Below are 17932 nucleotides of genomic sequence, written 5' to 3'. Positions count from 1 at the left end.
CTTGAATTGTATATCTTCTAGCAAGCTTCTCATCTACAGGGATTTATTTGTTATTCACTTAGTATTAGTAGAACCCACCAAAAATGTTTTTGTGTATTTATATATATATATATATGAGGGCATGGTGACTTGGTGGATAAATCCCTTTACAGAGTATATGATGGCTTTCTTAAATGAAGAGAATTCTCAGACCAGATCAAGAATGTATTTTTTATACATTCTAATATGAATATTACCAGAAGGAAGCTTCAGTAACTAAGAATCCTTTTAACCAGTCACTGTAGCAGACATATAGAGTAGTAAGGGAACCATGGAGTGAGCTAAAGAGGGTAGAGCTGCCTAGGTGTTGCTTGAGTTATGTTAGGGTTATCATAACCAAGTTTTGTCCAAACACACCTACAAAATCCACAAAGATAGCCATAATAGTACTAAAGAAAATTAAAATTTCACTTTACTGTTTAGCTCACTCCTTGAAATGGTCATTTCTCTAGCTATCTGTTCAAATTAGATAATGTTTTATTCTTTGGTGGATTAAACTATCCTAATCTAGGGAATTCTTTCTACTTATATATATGCAATAATCAAAGATTAAGTTAATAGAAGCATAGGAGACACACTAAAGAAAAAACAACTGCTTATAGGAGAATCCTTTCTTTAGGTCTTCTCATAACTGCTCTGAAGAGGAAGCCAGTAAGATTTATATTCTGTTTATTGAAGTTAATGGACTAATAATTCAGTTCACAACATTCTTGGTGGGGTAAAACTCTTTGGAGTGACAAATACTTCTGATGGTAGTGAACACATGGTTGTGGCAGCTTATAAATAATATTCTTATTTAGAATGTATAGCATTAGTATTGTAATTTAAGTAAATCCTAATGGAGTATGATCTTCTTATTCATGAGCAAGTAGTCTATGATCATTGTATGGAACAGTGAGGGAATTAGAAAAAACTGATTCCTTATTAAAAAAAAAAAAAGTAATATTGCAGCACAAATAAATAACTCTTTACTAACACCATCCATATAAAAAATGTAAGGACCTCCCACAAATCATTGTTTCAATCTTTAATGGTGTTTTCTAAATAAATACTATCTGATTCTCAGCACTGAAAAATGGAACATAAGCAACAGTGTCTAAAAATTAAAAAATAATTGTGAAAAAAGATTGGGATAAAACAGTTTGTTATCATCCTAACAACATGAGGTTCTTTTCTCCTGACCAAATTAAATTATCATTTTGCAGTAACAATCAAAACAGCATATAACTATTACTATTATTTAAACATTAGAGTGTATTAAAATAAATTACAAAAGTCTATTATATACATAACACTGTACACACATATGTATAATGTAGTGAAGTAAGAATCTGCAGACATTTTCCTTTTGTGGCAGTATGTGTGAATACCCATTACTTTCTCTATAAATAGCCTAATGGCACCCACAGGACCTCACAACCATATTTCTGTATTTTTTCAATATGACATTAGAGCTGTCATCAAAATACAACACGGAGATAGCATTTAACTTTGTTGGGGCACAGCACGGCTTAGGAACATGGTCTGGAAACATCAAGTGGACCTATTAAATAAAAAACGGGTTTAAAATAAGATAGTTAGAATAAATGTTATATTAAGTATTAAATACCACAATTTCTCTTACAAAATGCATCATGAAAATACATTTGCACACATTTTAAAGGAGAAGGAAAGGTAACAACTAAGTAAGCTTTATCAGAAAGCTCTATGTAAATACAGCCATAAGCACTCACAGAAAAGCTGCAATGAGTCCTCTATCACATGTTCTTCTGTGTCAGACTTCCTGTCTCAGAAAAATTCTTCAGGGTATGGCACAAGTCTGCTCAGTTTGCTCCTCTCTCCCCCTCCCATCTCTTCCTCCCCCTCCCATCTCAACTCTCTCCCCATCCTAACTGTGCTGTGTAATCTGATCTACCAGCAGCCAGAGCTGCAGTACAGGAGCTACTGAGACCAAGCTAAACTGGCAGTTGCTATCTTAAACAGAAGGAGCTTCTAGGGCTGTTTACTCAGGTATGGTAAACCTTTCTGCAGAGTAAATATAGTTTTCTAGCTTTCACTATTGTGGCTAATCTATTGCCAATGAAATGCCAAAATGCCAAAATGCCATTCCTTCTCCTTTAATATGAGATATTGATATACATTTTAAACAGTAGACAATGACTTGCGTTCGTGTTACTAGTATACCCCCTTCTGAACATTAATTTAGTGAATAGGGCTTTGGAAAAACATAAAATCTATTGTTACAATTAAAGAAAAACTATACGCCCAGAATGATTACTCAACCAAAAGACAATTTATATCCTTAAAAAGTGACCTATTAAAGACTAAAAACTGGAATATTTATATCAGTAAATATTGTCCCTTTAGCACCTTTTGCCTTGAGCCACCATTTTGTCTGTGTGTTACCTCAGAGATCACCTGACAGGAAATAATGCAGCTTTAAGTGTAAAAGTAAGAAGTGTGGGAGTTCTTTAAGTTCATTGGGCAATGTATTCTAGCATGCATGTATGGCACATACTACTAGAAAAGTATATTTTTATGAAAACGGTTTATTTCAGTAAAGCAGGGTTTTACATATGGGGTGTTTAGGTGATATATTTTTTATTAAGACCTACATTATTTAGGAGTATAGTTTTCCTTTAAGAAATGTTAACAGTTTCTGATATTTCTAGCACTAAACAGGGAAAAACCAAAAACTGAATGCAAAGTCACATTCCACTTGAGCACAATGAAAACAAATCACCAGTCAACCAAAAATCCCTCTTCATAATGAGCTACTCCTTATCTCACAGCTGGTGAAAGGGAGGGGTTTGTTTATGCAGAGGCCTTATCAGAGGACTGGTGATTTGTTTTGGTTTAAAGTAGAATGTGTCTTCACTTTCAGTTTCAGAATTTGGTCAAGAAATATAAAAAATAGATATTAAATGTTTAAAATAATAGGCAAAAAGTATAATCATTTTTAAACTCGCATTAAAAAAAGAAGGGAATGCTGTCTCTTTAAGACAGAACGCAAGCTGCTGAGGTAATACCTATATACATACATTCCTCTGTGTCTTGGCAGGAGGGGAGAGAACTTTTTTTTTTTGTGAAACTGCAAAGCCTGACAGACAAATACCACTACATCACATCTACATGTCCAATGTAAAAAATGTGCTATGCAAATGAATAAACAAAATTAATTGGTGTATCAATATTAATCCTCCCTCATTCCTCCTGCCCAGACAAAGACCAAGTTTTTCATGTTTAAGAGTAACAGTTCCACAATTTAGACTGATGACACATGAGGAGTTTAGTGGGCCAAGGTTAATCTCCTCTAGCATCAGAGACTAATCTCCTCGAATGCTTTCCTACTGGCGAGAATGTAAATCCCTGGTAGGAAAACATAAGTATCATTTTGTTTTTCCAAAATTGCCCTAAATTTCCTAGCGAGATAACTTGCAGGGCGATTAATTTCTTAGTGTGTCATCAGACTTAAAGGGGAATTTTATCTTTTAAAATAACTTTTAGCATTCCAAAATTGGACACATTCTAATTAGCATTTCAATTGGGCTTCATTGTATCATTTTATGGTTTTTGGTTATTAGACCAACCATTCTAGGCCTTTCCAAACTACAAGTGCTATCTTTTTGTTAGGGTCACTCACCCCTGCAAGCAAAATGCATATTGATTGTGCAGCTTTGTATGTATTATTTTATGCCCTCTACAATACATCTTAAAGCAAAGCAGCTCTCTGGTTGTTATGGAGATTTAAAAACCTAGCAACTAAATGTTATGCTGCAGAATAGAGCTGCAGAATCAAAATCAATAATTGAATTAATAACCCCTTTAACTTCTTAAATGAGCCTGAAACATTACATTTTGGTATCAAAACAAAAACTGAAAAATAGGCAGATGGTAAAAGTATAAGAGAATATAAAAAAGATGGAGCTAAATATGAACATATAATACAGAAAAAAAGGAGCACCAAGCAAGACTTTACATATGTGAGAAAGGCTAGCAAATAATGGGAGAGAATAACATGGAATAAGAGGAAAGCCTGACAAGAAAGACACAAAAGGGGGAAGCAGAGAGAAAGGTGAAATATTAATGGCAAACAGAGAGGATATGTGAAGTGGAGGGAATGGAAACAAATGTACTGTAGGGCACAAAAAAATTGTATGTGATTCTACAAGAAAGCATAGAATGGCAAGAGATCAATACACTGAAATATACATAGGTCACCTAAAGGGTTCTCTTCATTCATTCTCTACACATTCTTTACTTATACGTTAAATGGTAAAATGTATAGGACAGAAGGTTATTACTACCTAAAATAAAAGAATAATTTAGTCCCAGCAGTAGAGAGAGAGAAAACCAATATTTGAATGTGTTGTCCTTATACAAACTACTTACAAGAGTTTGAACTATAGCATGGTTTGTGGCATTCATATGAGCATTAAGCGGAAATGAACATTCTCCATCACAGTAAAATGCTGCATAACCTTCTGGAGCTATTATCCAATCCTGGAAAAAATAAAAGCAAACAAAATCTGCCACAGCATATCAAATAAAATATAATGAAATATTTCTGCGATATATTGGAAGCAATGTAGTAAGTGGCTTGTTCCTTTGCACCAAATAGTAAGTGCTTTTAAAAGAGTGACTCTACAATAACAATGAAATGAGAACTGTAAGACGCAGACGTCTAAATGATGTATCTTTGGGTCAATATTATCATTTTCATTTATATAGATATTTACATAGACACTCAATGGTGTAACTCCAACTCTACTCTAAAGTGCAGCCTGGAAATCACAATTCTACTGCCTTTGGTGACAATAACATAGTAGGAAAAACCTGGAGCTCACTAACCATGGCATGTGAAGATTTTCTTCTTGAAGCTGCATATACACAAGCAATTAGGAGTGTTTTTAATACCCAATTAAATAACACATCTTTTCTACACACATTAAGAGCATGTCCTAGGCAGCCTCTTCTTTATAAGGGGTTAGATTATGATATGGTAAATATACAGTAAATATACTTTTACATATTGCATATCCAAGTCTATACTGCACAAATGCATATATTATCAACTGGACCACTGCTCCTAATATAAAGAGCAGTTTACCTTTTGTGTTTAAGGTGCTCTCAAATGCATTGTGCCTTGAAAGTAAAAGTGCCACTAAGCAAACTATAACTTGGCATCCTTCATATGGTAACCTGAAAAAGAGATTAGTAGCACGTTTAATATGTATTCAGTGCTTATTGCATTTAAAAGCACCTTGTGCATACCCATCAGAAGGCCTGAACAAAATGCACTCGTGTCATGTGTTCACATGGTAATGTATAGTGTATTTGAATACCATTCAGTTAATAAAGAGGTCCCTAACAGGATTCATATGTAAAGAAGCCAGCCATATTACATATGGAAGCTGCAGATAACAACGGTGACACCCCAGCTTGGCACATATAGTAATCATCTCAGAATTGCTCAATGTTGGGGTTTAACCACTTGATGGGGTGTTGAATACTGAATTATAACACCCTATACAACAGAATAGTGTTCAACTGCTCAGAGCAGTAGAACATATTACAATGTAATTATACATTCATCTGCTTTATTATTTGTGTCAACTTATTAATCACTTTCCGGACAAGTAGGAAAGTGTTAATAAACGGGTGAAAATCCTCCCTGAGTTTGTCACTTTGATATTTTGTAAATCTGCCTGTTATGTTGTGGTGAGTGTCAAACGACAGTTTTTCTTTGAAGTAAGCTGATGAAACTGCAAGATAAAGTGTATAATTTTGACATTGTGCTATACTAGAGGGTATAGAATAAAACAAAAAAATAAATGTCTATGGGAAACTAGTTCGGCCTAAAGACATTGTGCTTTCTTTTATGTTGCATGCTTCCACTTTAAACGTACAGTATATTAAAAAAATCAGCTTTCTCTTTATGCAAGAGTTTCTAATACAGTTCTACAGTTTTAGCCCTTCATCTTCCTGAAAGAGGTTTGCAATTTCATGCCAATGATTTCAATGCAGAACCTTTTATACAAAAACTCCTGGTTTTTATTTTAGTGTATTTTCTTTACTTCCAAATATCTGATATTATTTTATGTGTTGCATATGCATACTTACCAGTTTCTTTTATTGTTTTCACCAATTATTTTTTTTACAGTATTTGAAGTTACTTTTATCTCTTTCTATATTTTTATCTTATTAATATTTATTAACAGATGTTTTCATGTGCCAATATCTTGGATAGGAGCTTGTTATATGGAAGTAGTCTCCCGCAGGCCCTCTCCCTACCTCTCCCTTACAGATAAGATAATATCTGGGACCCCATGGTGCTGACACAGGGACTATTTTACTGATCACTCAAAAAGCCTGACCATTTTGTTTCGATTTCTGATATCAGAACAGTATATTAATGGTCTTTTAATAAAGCATTTGAAAAGTAATGCCACAGGTACATGGAAGGTGATGTTTTACATATATAATTCTTTAAATGCAGGGCCATCTTGAGTTTAATTTTTGTCTTTAACAGGAAAAAAAACTAAAGTCAATAATATGTATCCACAGTTCCCAAGTTCAAGTGCCAGTTTAAACCTCCGTTCAATGTGAAAGAAAAACAATAGAAATTATAGTGTTTATATTTCCAAATATATCCTCACTATTCTTTTAGTTAAAAGCCTATTTTCATTTCGCCATTGGCAAAAATTCGGCACAGAAAATATATTGTGTTCTCCACGCTTCTCACCCTCAACCCTAAAAATGTAACCATAGGGTTAAATCTAAAGGTGATAATTTAAGAGGGCTGACAGAGGATGGAGGAAAAACATAGAGAAGACCTGATACCAGATGGATGATGGAGGATGTGTGACCATGGAGGGAGGATTGTGCACCCTCACAACTGATCAAATTACAGGAAGGCAGCAGAAAAGATGACAATGTGTACATGAGGTTTCCCTAAACATCTTCAGATACTGTATCTCATACCTGACACAGTGAAAGGAGCATGTGGAATAATGAAATTGCCTAATACAGACACCATTTCAGAATGGGGTATCTTAAAAAGAGCAATAACCTCCAATGAGTACTCTAAAACCACTTTTTCCAGACTGGGTCAGGTCATCAACAGAACTTATTTAAATTAACCAGAGGAAACATGTGTTACCTGCACATGCCATTAACCCACCCAGCACAGTGTGTGTTGCCTGCACATGCCATTAACCCACCAAGCACAGTGTGTGTTGCCTGCACATGCCGTTAACCCACCAAGCACAGCAGCACTCACAAGACAAAGGACAAGCAAGAATTTCACCCCCTAATGAAGACAGAGCTGCCAAACACAGGCAGCTCCGTATTCTGGAGTGCAAGGACCTTCACCCACAGATGCTGATGGCAGGGCAGATTGCAAGATTAGACAGACTGGCCGATAATTAGAGGGGAGTGTAGGATCCAAAGAAGTTTTTCTAAGTATAGGCTTATACTAACTACATGTCTGCTTGTTTTTTTCCATGCCAAATGAAATGCCTTAATTAAGATTGCCACAAATCTGCAAATAGCAAAAAATAAATAAATAGAATAAAACTAGCATTGCCCATTGATTATAGGGCTACAACTGTTATTCTGTATGTTGGTCTAACTGTGGTTCACCTGGTAAGCCCAGAGGCATAAAAGCAACATTATAGTTCTTACCTCCCAGCCCAAGTCACGAAAGCTGACATAAAGTTCATGTTTTTTACATGCTTGCTTCTGTTCGCTTGTGTTATAATCTATAAGAATACACAAAGTCTTAATATGCACAATATTACATTCAACATGGTTAATACTTTAATTATATGTAGAGATGGGTTCATAGCTATTCATCATTTGGTTGCATAAAAAAGTAACATAAAATTACCATTTGACTAAACATACTTTGAATAAAGCACCAACACACTGGGATGATTTCAATATGATCTGGCCAGATCTGATAGACCGAGCTATGTGCAATTTGACTACATAAGGGTGGCCACATCACATTGCATGGGAAATGTGTGGATGAAAGGTCTGTGCCATTAAATGGGACTGTACTTTGGAGTTACCTGTTGACAAATGACATTAAAACAGGGCACAATTTTAGGCTCCTGTGGCAAAAACACATATGTTTCCTCTTTACACGTCTCTGATAAGTTGAAAAGTTAAATATAAATATAAAATATAGGGGACAATGTATGAAAGCCTGCTACATGGCTGCTCCCTTTCAACAGCCCACATCATTTTTATTGTCACTATTATGCAGCAATGCCAAAAACAGCTTGTGTGCATAGGCTTAGCTGTATAAATTGTTTATAAAAGGCATCCTTGTTTTACTGTGCTACACTAATCTTCCTGCATATGTAATAAATCTTATGCCTTACCTCCAATACTTGGCATCCTTGAGGCGTCATGTGAAGTTGTAGATTTGTTTCTGTCTTGCTTTTTCTTTTTTGTGTTTGTAGCTCTAACTGAGCGTAACAAGACTTCACTTGCTTTGAAGAAGGCAACCAGAAAAGGTTGTTTGGACTGTGGGCCATGTCTTCCAATGAGGCCGGCTGACTTAACACTAACACTCCGACCTTCAAAACAGAATGAACTCTTTTAAATGAAAGTGTGGGCCCAATGACTTGCAACATATATAAGACTCAGCACAGCACTAAATATTAGTGCAGAGTTGCACCAGTCAAATTACAATTCACAACATACTACTTGTGCTCAAGTATGCTTCTATATATGTGTCAAGCCTGCAAGAAGATTTCAAGTGGAATACACTGCACAATTCAAGGGGTTAGGAAATAGGTTAATGTCAATGATTGCAGTAAAAAAGAAAAACAAATCAAAACTACTTCATCGGGTTTCCCCACAAAGTGAACAAAAACAAATCCTCCCCCTCTTTTGAAATAACACACAATGACAACACATCTATATGTCATCAAAAACTCTTTCAAAGTAAACGGTATTTTTAAACAGACTCCAATCACATAAGCTTTCATCCTATTCACCTATGACTGGTGAAAAGCTAATAGTGAGTAAATTAGGAGAGCTGATTACCAGGCTTATTGGTTTAAATAATTCTGTTGAAATATATATGGTGTGTTTTGTATGAATTAACCAAAATTTCCTTCCGAAAACACAATTAACATGGTCTGGGTATGCTTGGGCATGCTTTTAAGTGCAGTTAAGATTTGACTTGAGTTGTAAATATGATGTTTTTTTTCTTGGTATGTTATTTTTTCTGTGCAATATTTTCATACATGTCTATTCACACCACACATCATTATTTTCTCATTCCACATTTTTTGCAAATTTTGTTTCCTGTGTATTGAGAAGTATTGTAGCCATCACATCGCCCCTTATCGTTTATATATTTAACATGTTAAGTGCAAACATATATGGGCGTTGCATAAAATGTTTCCAAAAAACGCTCTGTGTCTCTAAAGTGGGGGGGAGTCAGTCCTATATTACTATGTGTTTATCTTGTATTAAACATATACTTCACCAGGGAACAAAAGAAAGCAAAACAGGTCACTAAAACTGCACCAGGGACATTATTACAAATAAACCTTTGGCAACTTAAATAGCTTTGTGTGTCCACATGAAATACACACAGTGTCATGTGAAGCTATACAGCTGTTCCAGACAGGAAGGGACACAAAGGTCCTTTAAATAAGAAGAATCTTGGAGAAAACTATGTGTTGATCTGTGCAGTATCAATGCTCTCAGTTTTTTTTTTTAACACATCAAAAAAAATGTGTTCAATAATTGAAAAAAAAAAAAAATCCACAGCACTTCCACTTCATTGTTACAATACAATAGAAATCAACTATGCGGAATTTAAGAGGGCATCTGTGTCCCAAATGTTTCGCAATATTAAACAAAATCGCACTCATTCATAGACATAAACCTTAAACAAATAAGCAGAAAAGTTTTGCTTTAAAAACGTACAGTGGCTCAACGCCAGGGTCCGTAATTCTTAGAAAAACCCTATCAATGGCATAAAAAAAGAAAAAAGCAAGTTTGATTGCGGTAAGTTTTTATTCTGCTTCCCCTGTAACAAATGTATTAATTCAGCTCAGACTTCCTCCTTTTGGCAGCCCGAGTTGCTGTAAAAAGAGAAATGAGGAGTTCCAGCCAACTGCCATACCTTTAACTGACCCACTTTAATATATAAACACTTATACAAGATGTTTATTCAGGTGTATAGCTCTTTAAATTGGTTTAAGATGTTTCCAGTGACAAAAACTGAAGAATGAGAAAAAGCAAAACATTAATGGCAGCACTTAAAAACAATTATTGTTGTCTTCTGTAGACCTTAATAATTGCTTCATTCCATGTCTAATTTCTTTAAAGATTCAGTGAATTTCATCAGAATGTTGGACTCACAAATAGTCATTATAAAAGTTTTTAGTTTCTAGTTAGGGGAAGTTAGAATGTGAGTTGGATTTAGAATGGCATATTCATGGTAAATTTTGCACTGAATTCTCAGAAACATTAAAACACCTAGGGGATAATTTACTAAAGTAAAGGCAGTATGCAAAATGCAAAAAAAGGCCCCAATCTCCCATCTTTTTTGCATTTTGCCCACTGCCTGCCTCTGTTCCTGAATTTCCTGTGGTGCTCCCATGATTACAACAGTGTCTGTGTTTGATAGCTTATGTTCATAAAGGGTGGCTGGTTGATGTTCCCACCCCATCCTCTAAACTGCATGGGGTTCAGATGCTCAAGTTAGTTAGCAGCAGTGGAGTAATTGCTACCTGCCCTTTGATGCTGCACTTTTGCACCTTGTAACAAAACATCCTATGCAAAGAGCACAAACCAAGAAACATTTCATATAGGATAGTTTATAAAATAAATGTTCTAACTTTGTTTTTTCTGAAATTTCTGCCTCTTCTAGCTGAAGGTCTGGGGCTGAAGCACTGTGACCCTACATATTATATGTTGATTCTTATGACCAATCTATTCCCGTGTACTCTCATGAACCCTATGAAATCAGACATAAGCCCTTTCATCGAAGTAGAAGAGGAGGGCAATTTAGATAAGTAAAAAGTATGCAGAGCATGGGGTCAACTTGGACCTTAACAAATGGCAGGTGTGCTTACACCGGCCTCACATTTTTAGAAAACTCTACTTGTCAACATAATGTCAAATGATGTTACTTTGTTGTATCATCCTGTGTTGTTAAACAACGTTTTTCAATTTTTGTCTATATTACAGGCAGTTAGGAGATACTTCGCAATATCTTGCTAATGATGAATTGGGTTCAGCAAGCATTTGAAGTGGACTCTTGTGATCCGTCCTTTTGATACAGTATAAATAGAATTCTTTAAAATCAGTAATAGTCTGACTATAGGTATGGTGCCAGTAAGGCTTTATAACAGAAGCAGAGTAAATAACACCACATTTTCTAACACCATTGTTACAAGAAACTTGGACAAGGCTTACTGACAACTACAGCTTTAAGTCTAACTGCAGCTTTAAGACTCAATCCCGTATGGAGGTCATTGATTGTCAACCAGTACAGAAGATGTCTTCCACAAACACTTTCTAAGAACAAGAGCACACAAGGCATATGCTATGCTCCACTTCTCTCCGCCTGCCTTATTAGCGAAAGCCCACAGGCATTTAATAAAATCTGCCAGTCAGACAAGATCTTTGACTCAGACATATGTATGTATGTATACCTTTATTTGTAAAGTGCTACTTATGTACGCAGCGCTGTACAGTAGAATACATTAATACAAACAGGGGGTTATTAAGATAATAATAGATAAATAAAAAGTACAACAATAAATACAGATAGATACAAGATAAATACAGTTGCTGTAAAGCTAAAATGATACAGGCCAGCTACCCAATCAGGGGAGCACTGTGTGTTACATCTACCTTGTCACAATTAGTACATATATTGGTGAAATACTTTTACTGTATCACCAGATATTTATTGATATATATTTCATTAGAGAATGACATGTTGGGATACATGTTAAAGTAAAGGTGCCCATACACTATAAGATCCGCTCGCTTGGCGATGTTGCCAATTTCACCTGATATCCCCACCTACGGGTGGGCGATATCGGGTAGCAAGTAGCTTAAAAAAAAATAATCCGATCGTTTGGCCCTGGGGCCAAACGATCGGATTACATTTGCGGCCATGGGGCAGTCGGTTCGGGGACCGCATCAACGAGCCAATGCGGTCCCCGATCCGACTGGATTTTCGACTGAAATTTCAGGCCAGATATCGGTCGGCCAGGCCGTTCGGTTCTGCCCATACACGGGCCGATTTGCTGCCAAATCGGTCCAAGGGACCGATATCTGCGGCTATAATCGACCCGTGTATGGGGACCTTACGTTGCATCATATTTCAGCAAACATGCATTTAAAAGTTTCCAGTGGAAAAAAGACATGATATTGTATGTACAGGGAATGATCAATAAATAATGTATGTACAGGGAATGATCAATAAATAATGTATGTACAGGGAATGATCTATAAATGATATTTGTTACTATTTCAAATAAGTGCTCATTTTATTACATATATCACATATATCACATTTAAGCAAAGACAACTATTAAACTAAAATTTTTTTGGGTGGGCCTGTTCAAACACCTTTTCAAATGGCGATCATTATTTTTAAATTGATGCTGACCCTGGAAACCAAAAGAAGCAGACTGACAGTTTTATTTTTATTCTTATTATTAATTGTCTGTCTTTCTTTTCAGGTCATGTTTGGTGCTACCAAGCCTTTTCAAATAACTAATATGACCTAAGGGCAGACACTGTAGAAGACCTTATAAGAAAAAAGTGAAATAAAATTACAAAATTTTGGATAAAGCATCCACTTTAAGATGGTCTGGCTGAATTTTATCTCATGTCAGGGTTTAGTTTCAGCAATCTGTGGTTAAAGATCCAGCCAATGTTACCAGCTCAGCATAACACTGTAGACTTTTAATTTACCAGAACTCAAAGCAACCTAGACTTTCTGGGCATAAATGCAAAACATTATTCAGATTTCACTGGTTGAATGGGGTTCTAAGCTTTAGTCCTGTTCATGATCAAGCATTCACATAAATCCCTTATAGACTGAGGCTCCTGGATGTTAAGGTTCTAAACTTAAATGAGGACCAAAACTGGGCAATGCTAGAAAGAAAAAGCATAAGACATTCTGGCTCATTTACTAGTATAGGTATTAAAGGGGTGGTTCACCTTTGAATTAATTTTTAGTATGTTATAGAATAGCCAGTTCTAAACAACTTTTCAATTGGTCTTTATTATGTACTTTTTTGTAGTTGTTTTAATTATTTACCTTCTTCTTCTGACTCATTCCAGCTTTCAAATGGGAGTCACTGACCCTGGCAGCCAAAAAATGATTTCTCTGTGAGGCTGCAATGTTATCGTTACGGTTACTTTTTATTACTTATCTTTCTATTCAGGCCTTCTCAAATTCATATTTCAGTCTCTCATCAAAACCACTATCTGGTTGCTAAGGTATTTTGGACCCTAGTAACCAGTTAGCTGATGAAATTCCAAACTTTATTTAAAATAATATTATAAATATTAAAAATAATAAAAGGCGCATCATACTAACAGGTGAACACAAGTGCATATGTGCATAAGTACAGTTGCCAGTAGCAACCAATCAGCAATTAACAGTCTACTACTAGTTAGGAAACAAAAGCAATTATCTGATTGGTTGCTACTGGTAACTGCTCTGGTGCAGTTTAGGAACTTTGATATATAATTCCCATTTCCTTTCACTTACTTATGAAGGCTAAACACATAAATAGTACATTTATATAATATGGGCATCTAATATGTATATTGCAGCTGCCTGCGCATTCATCTACTTTGCAGCAAACTCTCCATCACTTCAGAAGATTTCAATACAGATTTATAGTTAAACATAAAGCTTTCTGTAGTAAATTTGCCACACTCATAGGGACCATTGGTGTTTGACATATTTTAAACATGTCAGATGCAAAAAGGTTCCTCTTTAACTCTTTCTATACTTGCATTAATTGATGCTGCCCTCTTAGAGTGTATTTAAGCATACTAAAGGACAAGCTGGCAAGACGTTCCATGTCTGCAATTTATACTTCTTTCACTTTTAAAAAGTATTGTTAATACTAATAGAGCTCAACATCAGTTAAAATCAATAGTTTTGCTTAAAATCGAAGGAAATTAATCAAAATAGATTTTATAACGTGAGATTCCTTTATTAGCCCTAAGACATAGAAGACCCAGATGTTTTTCTTTTATGGAGCAATGGTTTGCCAAATCCTAAAACTAAAGGTGGTGATGACAACTCCTAAATAGAAACCATGAGGAGTTCAAGGGCTGTGGGCCAACTTTAAGGAAAGTCCCAAGAAAAACACCTTTAACTCTTTTTGTGTTAAGGGACAAGGATGAAATAGTGAATGTTGCCAAAGAACATGTTTGCAATTACAGAAGGGTCCACTTGACAACTAAGTGCCAGAATTTCTTGGCAGTCTTAAGATGAACTGCACACAGTGCTTGTATCAATACCCCTCAAAGCATATTTCCACAAAAGAAACATCCGTCCGCTTATTGTTAGCATATACAGCCGTATTCATACATAACTTTCCAAGGATAAAAGAGTTCAGGGGTAGATATAACGCAGTTACACTAGTTCTGAATCCCTAAGATCCAAAGCAATTCATTTTCTTCTCTGATGTCTAAATCCTCACAAAGCTCACTTAATTCACACTGTTTTACAAAGAAAAGAAAGAAAAATGTAGAGAAGTGGGAAGAGACAACATATAAAAGCTGTGCCCTGTTTTGTTTCTGTGTAACTGTGTAACCCTGTATTTGTTTCCTAGATAGATAGATAGATAGATAGATAGATAGATAGATAGATAGATAGATAGATAGATGATAGATAGATGATAAATGATAGATAGATAGATAGATGATAGATGATAGATAGATAGATAGATAGATAGATAGATAGATAGATGATAGATAGATAGATGATAAATGATAGATAGATAGATAGATGATAGATAGATAGATAGATAGATGATAGATAGATAGATGATAAATGATAGATAGATAGATAGATGATAGATAGATAGATAGATAGATGATAAATGATAGATAGATAGATAGATGATAGATAGATAGATAGATAGATAGATGATAGATGATAGATAGATAGATAGATAGATAGATAGATAGATAGATAGATAGATAGATAGATAGATTCCAGGGGTGTCTTTCTGCATGCAGCCAAAAAAATTATACTAGGTCACTGAGCTCCAATCATGGATTCACAACCTAGGGGCCTATTTATATTGCTGTGTAAAACAAAATTTGCCAAAAAACTGTGGTAAAAGCTGTGTAAAATAAATAGAAATGTTGCCACCTGAACACCAGATTTCTCACTGTTATTTTATATAAGTTCTGGCGGAAGAAAAATATGTAAAATATTTACATTGTTTTTTAACATTGCAAAGCCTGGTGCTGTTTGCCAAATGTTGCTGCTGTTTTTTACACAGCATAATAAATGGGCCCCATTGTGTAGCATGGGTTACTTGGAATACCAATACCCAACATGTTCACACATTATTGACCCAGTGCACACAGCAATTTTTGAGTGCATATAAGATTTTCTGTGAACATAATTCACTACTTACCTGTACTCAACTATGCTTTGAGCTCAAACTTTGCAAAAAATACTGCAAGAAATTACTTTGCAAACATGGCCTACACTCGAAGGGATTATGTCATGATTTTACAGTACTCTTTTTATTTCTAACGCTCTCTGTTTATTTTGCAAATAACTCACTCAACCATTTAAAATTTTATTCTTAATCCAACCAATTTATTTTTTAGCTGTAATATTGCTGTGTAGGCAGCCATCTACGTGCATTGTGCCTGACTCAATGAGTTTTCAGAAGGAGCCAACACTGCAACACTGCAACTGCTTTCAGATAAGCTACTGTTTTTCCTACTCAATGTACTGTCAATGCGACCCAAGTCACATAATAGGGAAAGCATTAATCCTGCTAAAAAGCATCCTAGGGACTGAGGTTTTTTTTCCTTGAGATCTTTAATTCCCCAAGCACCTTAATTTATTTGCATGAAGTCCTTGGAGCTTCATCTTTTGGATCAGATAGAGCACTGTGGTGCTATGGCTGATATCACTTGTTTGTCCTGGATCCATGTGCCCTCCTGCGGCCCTCCTGATAGCAGGTCCGGTGACAACAAGTGCTTGTCCCCCCATCCATGTCCCTTATTGGCTTGCCTAAGTGCCAAAGTGTCTGGCAGCAGTGGTGTATGTGCCTCTACACCCCTTATGATTTCTATGGATGGAAGAGGGAGGTGGCAGTTAGCTAATTTCCAAAAGTTTCAGTTCGTATAGCCCATTGGGTGACCACTCCTGGTCAGGAGTCCCAGGTTGCCCTGGGGGCATGGGATTAGCAGAAATCTCTTGGAGAGATTTGTTTAATTAGGGGCCTGGGCCTTATGGCCTCTTATTCTTTTCCCCTATGCATCATTTTTTATAGTTATGTCCAGGTGGGCCCTTTCGTTTCAAAGTTATGTTGCTTGGCTGTCCAACAGAGCTTCTTTGTGTGGGTGCTCTTAAATTTCCCTGCAGTATGCTTGTTTAGAACCCTGTGTGAAGGTTGTCTGTGAATTTTACTAGCAGTATGCTTCTAAGCTAGTGGTTTTCTTCACATGATTTCTTGTATGGTGTATGGCTTTATGGTCTAGGACAGGGATCCCCAACCTTTTATACCCGTGAGCCACATTCAACTGTAAAAAGACTTGGGGAGCAACACAAGCATAAAACATGTTCCTGGGGTGCCAAATAAGGGCTGTTATTGGCTATTTGATAGACCCTATATGGACTGGCAGCGTACATAAAGTTCTGTTTGGCAGGACATCTGGTTTATATGCAACCAAAACTTGCCTCCAAGTCATGAATTCAAAAATAAACACCTGCTTTGAGGCCAATGGGAGCAACATCCAAGGGGTTGGAGAGCAACATGTTGCTCACGAGCCACTGGTTGGGGACCACTGGTCTAGGATAAGTACAGGTTCTTTAGTGTTGGAGAGACATATTTATCTACACTATAGAAATTCATATATACAGGTATTTTATAGGAGGCTATCTGCAATAGTTTAGTTAGAATGTTAGTGACTGTATGTTACTTTCCTCTACTAACTCTTTTCCTGCCTTATTTCTAGGCTCACCTATGGGGGTTTCATTTGTCTTGGGATGTATCAGGAATAGAGTTACATTCTTTGATCCAAATTTCCTTCTCCTTCCTTCCTTGGAAATGTTACCCTCCCAATTGGGAATATTAGCTTGCTATGTCCCGGTAGTATGACATGGTGATGGACAGGAAAAAAAGAAAATTGTATCATAGTTACCATAATTTTCCTTTCCTGGACAACTCCATGTCATCAGTTTCCCCACCCCTTTTTTTAAGCTTATTACTATACACCAGATTGGGGGTAGGGTTGGGCTTTTAAAGCATTGGGGAGGATCCTTTTTGATGGGAGCACTGGGGTGGGGCTATCAATTAGCATGACATGGAGTTGTCCACAAAAGGAAAATCACAGTAAGTATGATACACTTTTTTCTTTTCATCTTCTTTGCTGTCAGGGACACCATAGAGGGGGAGGAAGTATAGTGTTGTGCTGGGCCACGTGAAATCTTCTTCTGTAATAAATGGTTTATGCATGTATAGATAGTGTATAGATAGGTCAGAATAGGTTTGTGTGTGCTGGGTTTACTAGGAAGGGTTGAACTTGATGGGATGGACTTTGGTCTTTTTTCAACCCTATGTAACTATATAACTATGTAAGGGGGCCGAGAAATTTATGAAAATTAAGTTTTGTCTAAAATTGACAC

The 17932-nt window shown here is 36.1% G+C and overlaps 1 protein-coding gene across 1 annotated transcript in view; it reads right to left on the bottom strand.

Moving 5' to 3' along the window:
* Window positions 1-691: 691 nt before the first annotated feature.
* The window catches only part of bmp5 (bone morphogenetic protein 5), a 71121-nt gene continuing 53880 nt past the window's right edge, over window positions 692-17932 (bottom strand). The window contains exons 5-8 of the mRNA XM_004914496.4: window positions 8430-8627; window positions 7726-7802; window positions 4432-4542; window positions 692-1582 (exon numbers count right to left, since the gene is read on the bottom strand). Coding sequence (XP_004914553.1) covers window positions 1433-1582; window positions 4432-4542; window positions 7726-7802; window positions 8430-8627 — 536 coding nt within the window. The 3' untranslated portion in view covers window positions 692-1432. The remainder of the gene's footprint in view (window positions 1583-4431; window positions 4543-7725; window positions 7803-8429; window positions 8628-17932) is intronic.

Source organism: Xenopus tropicalis, chromosome 5 (assembly GCF_000004195.4).
Source record: "Xenopus tropicalis strain Nigerian chromosome 5, UCB_Xtro_10.0, whole genome shotgun sequence".
NCBI classification, from domain to species: Eukaryota; Metazoa; Chordata; class Amphibia; order Anura; family Pipidae; genus Xenopus; species Xenopus tropicalis.
Note: the sequence above shows the minus strand (reverse complement) of the source record. Positions and strands in the feature narration are given on the sequence as shown.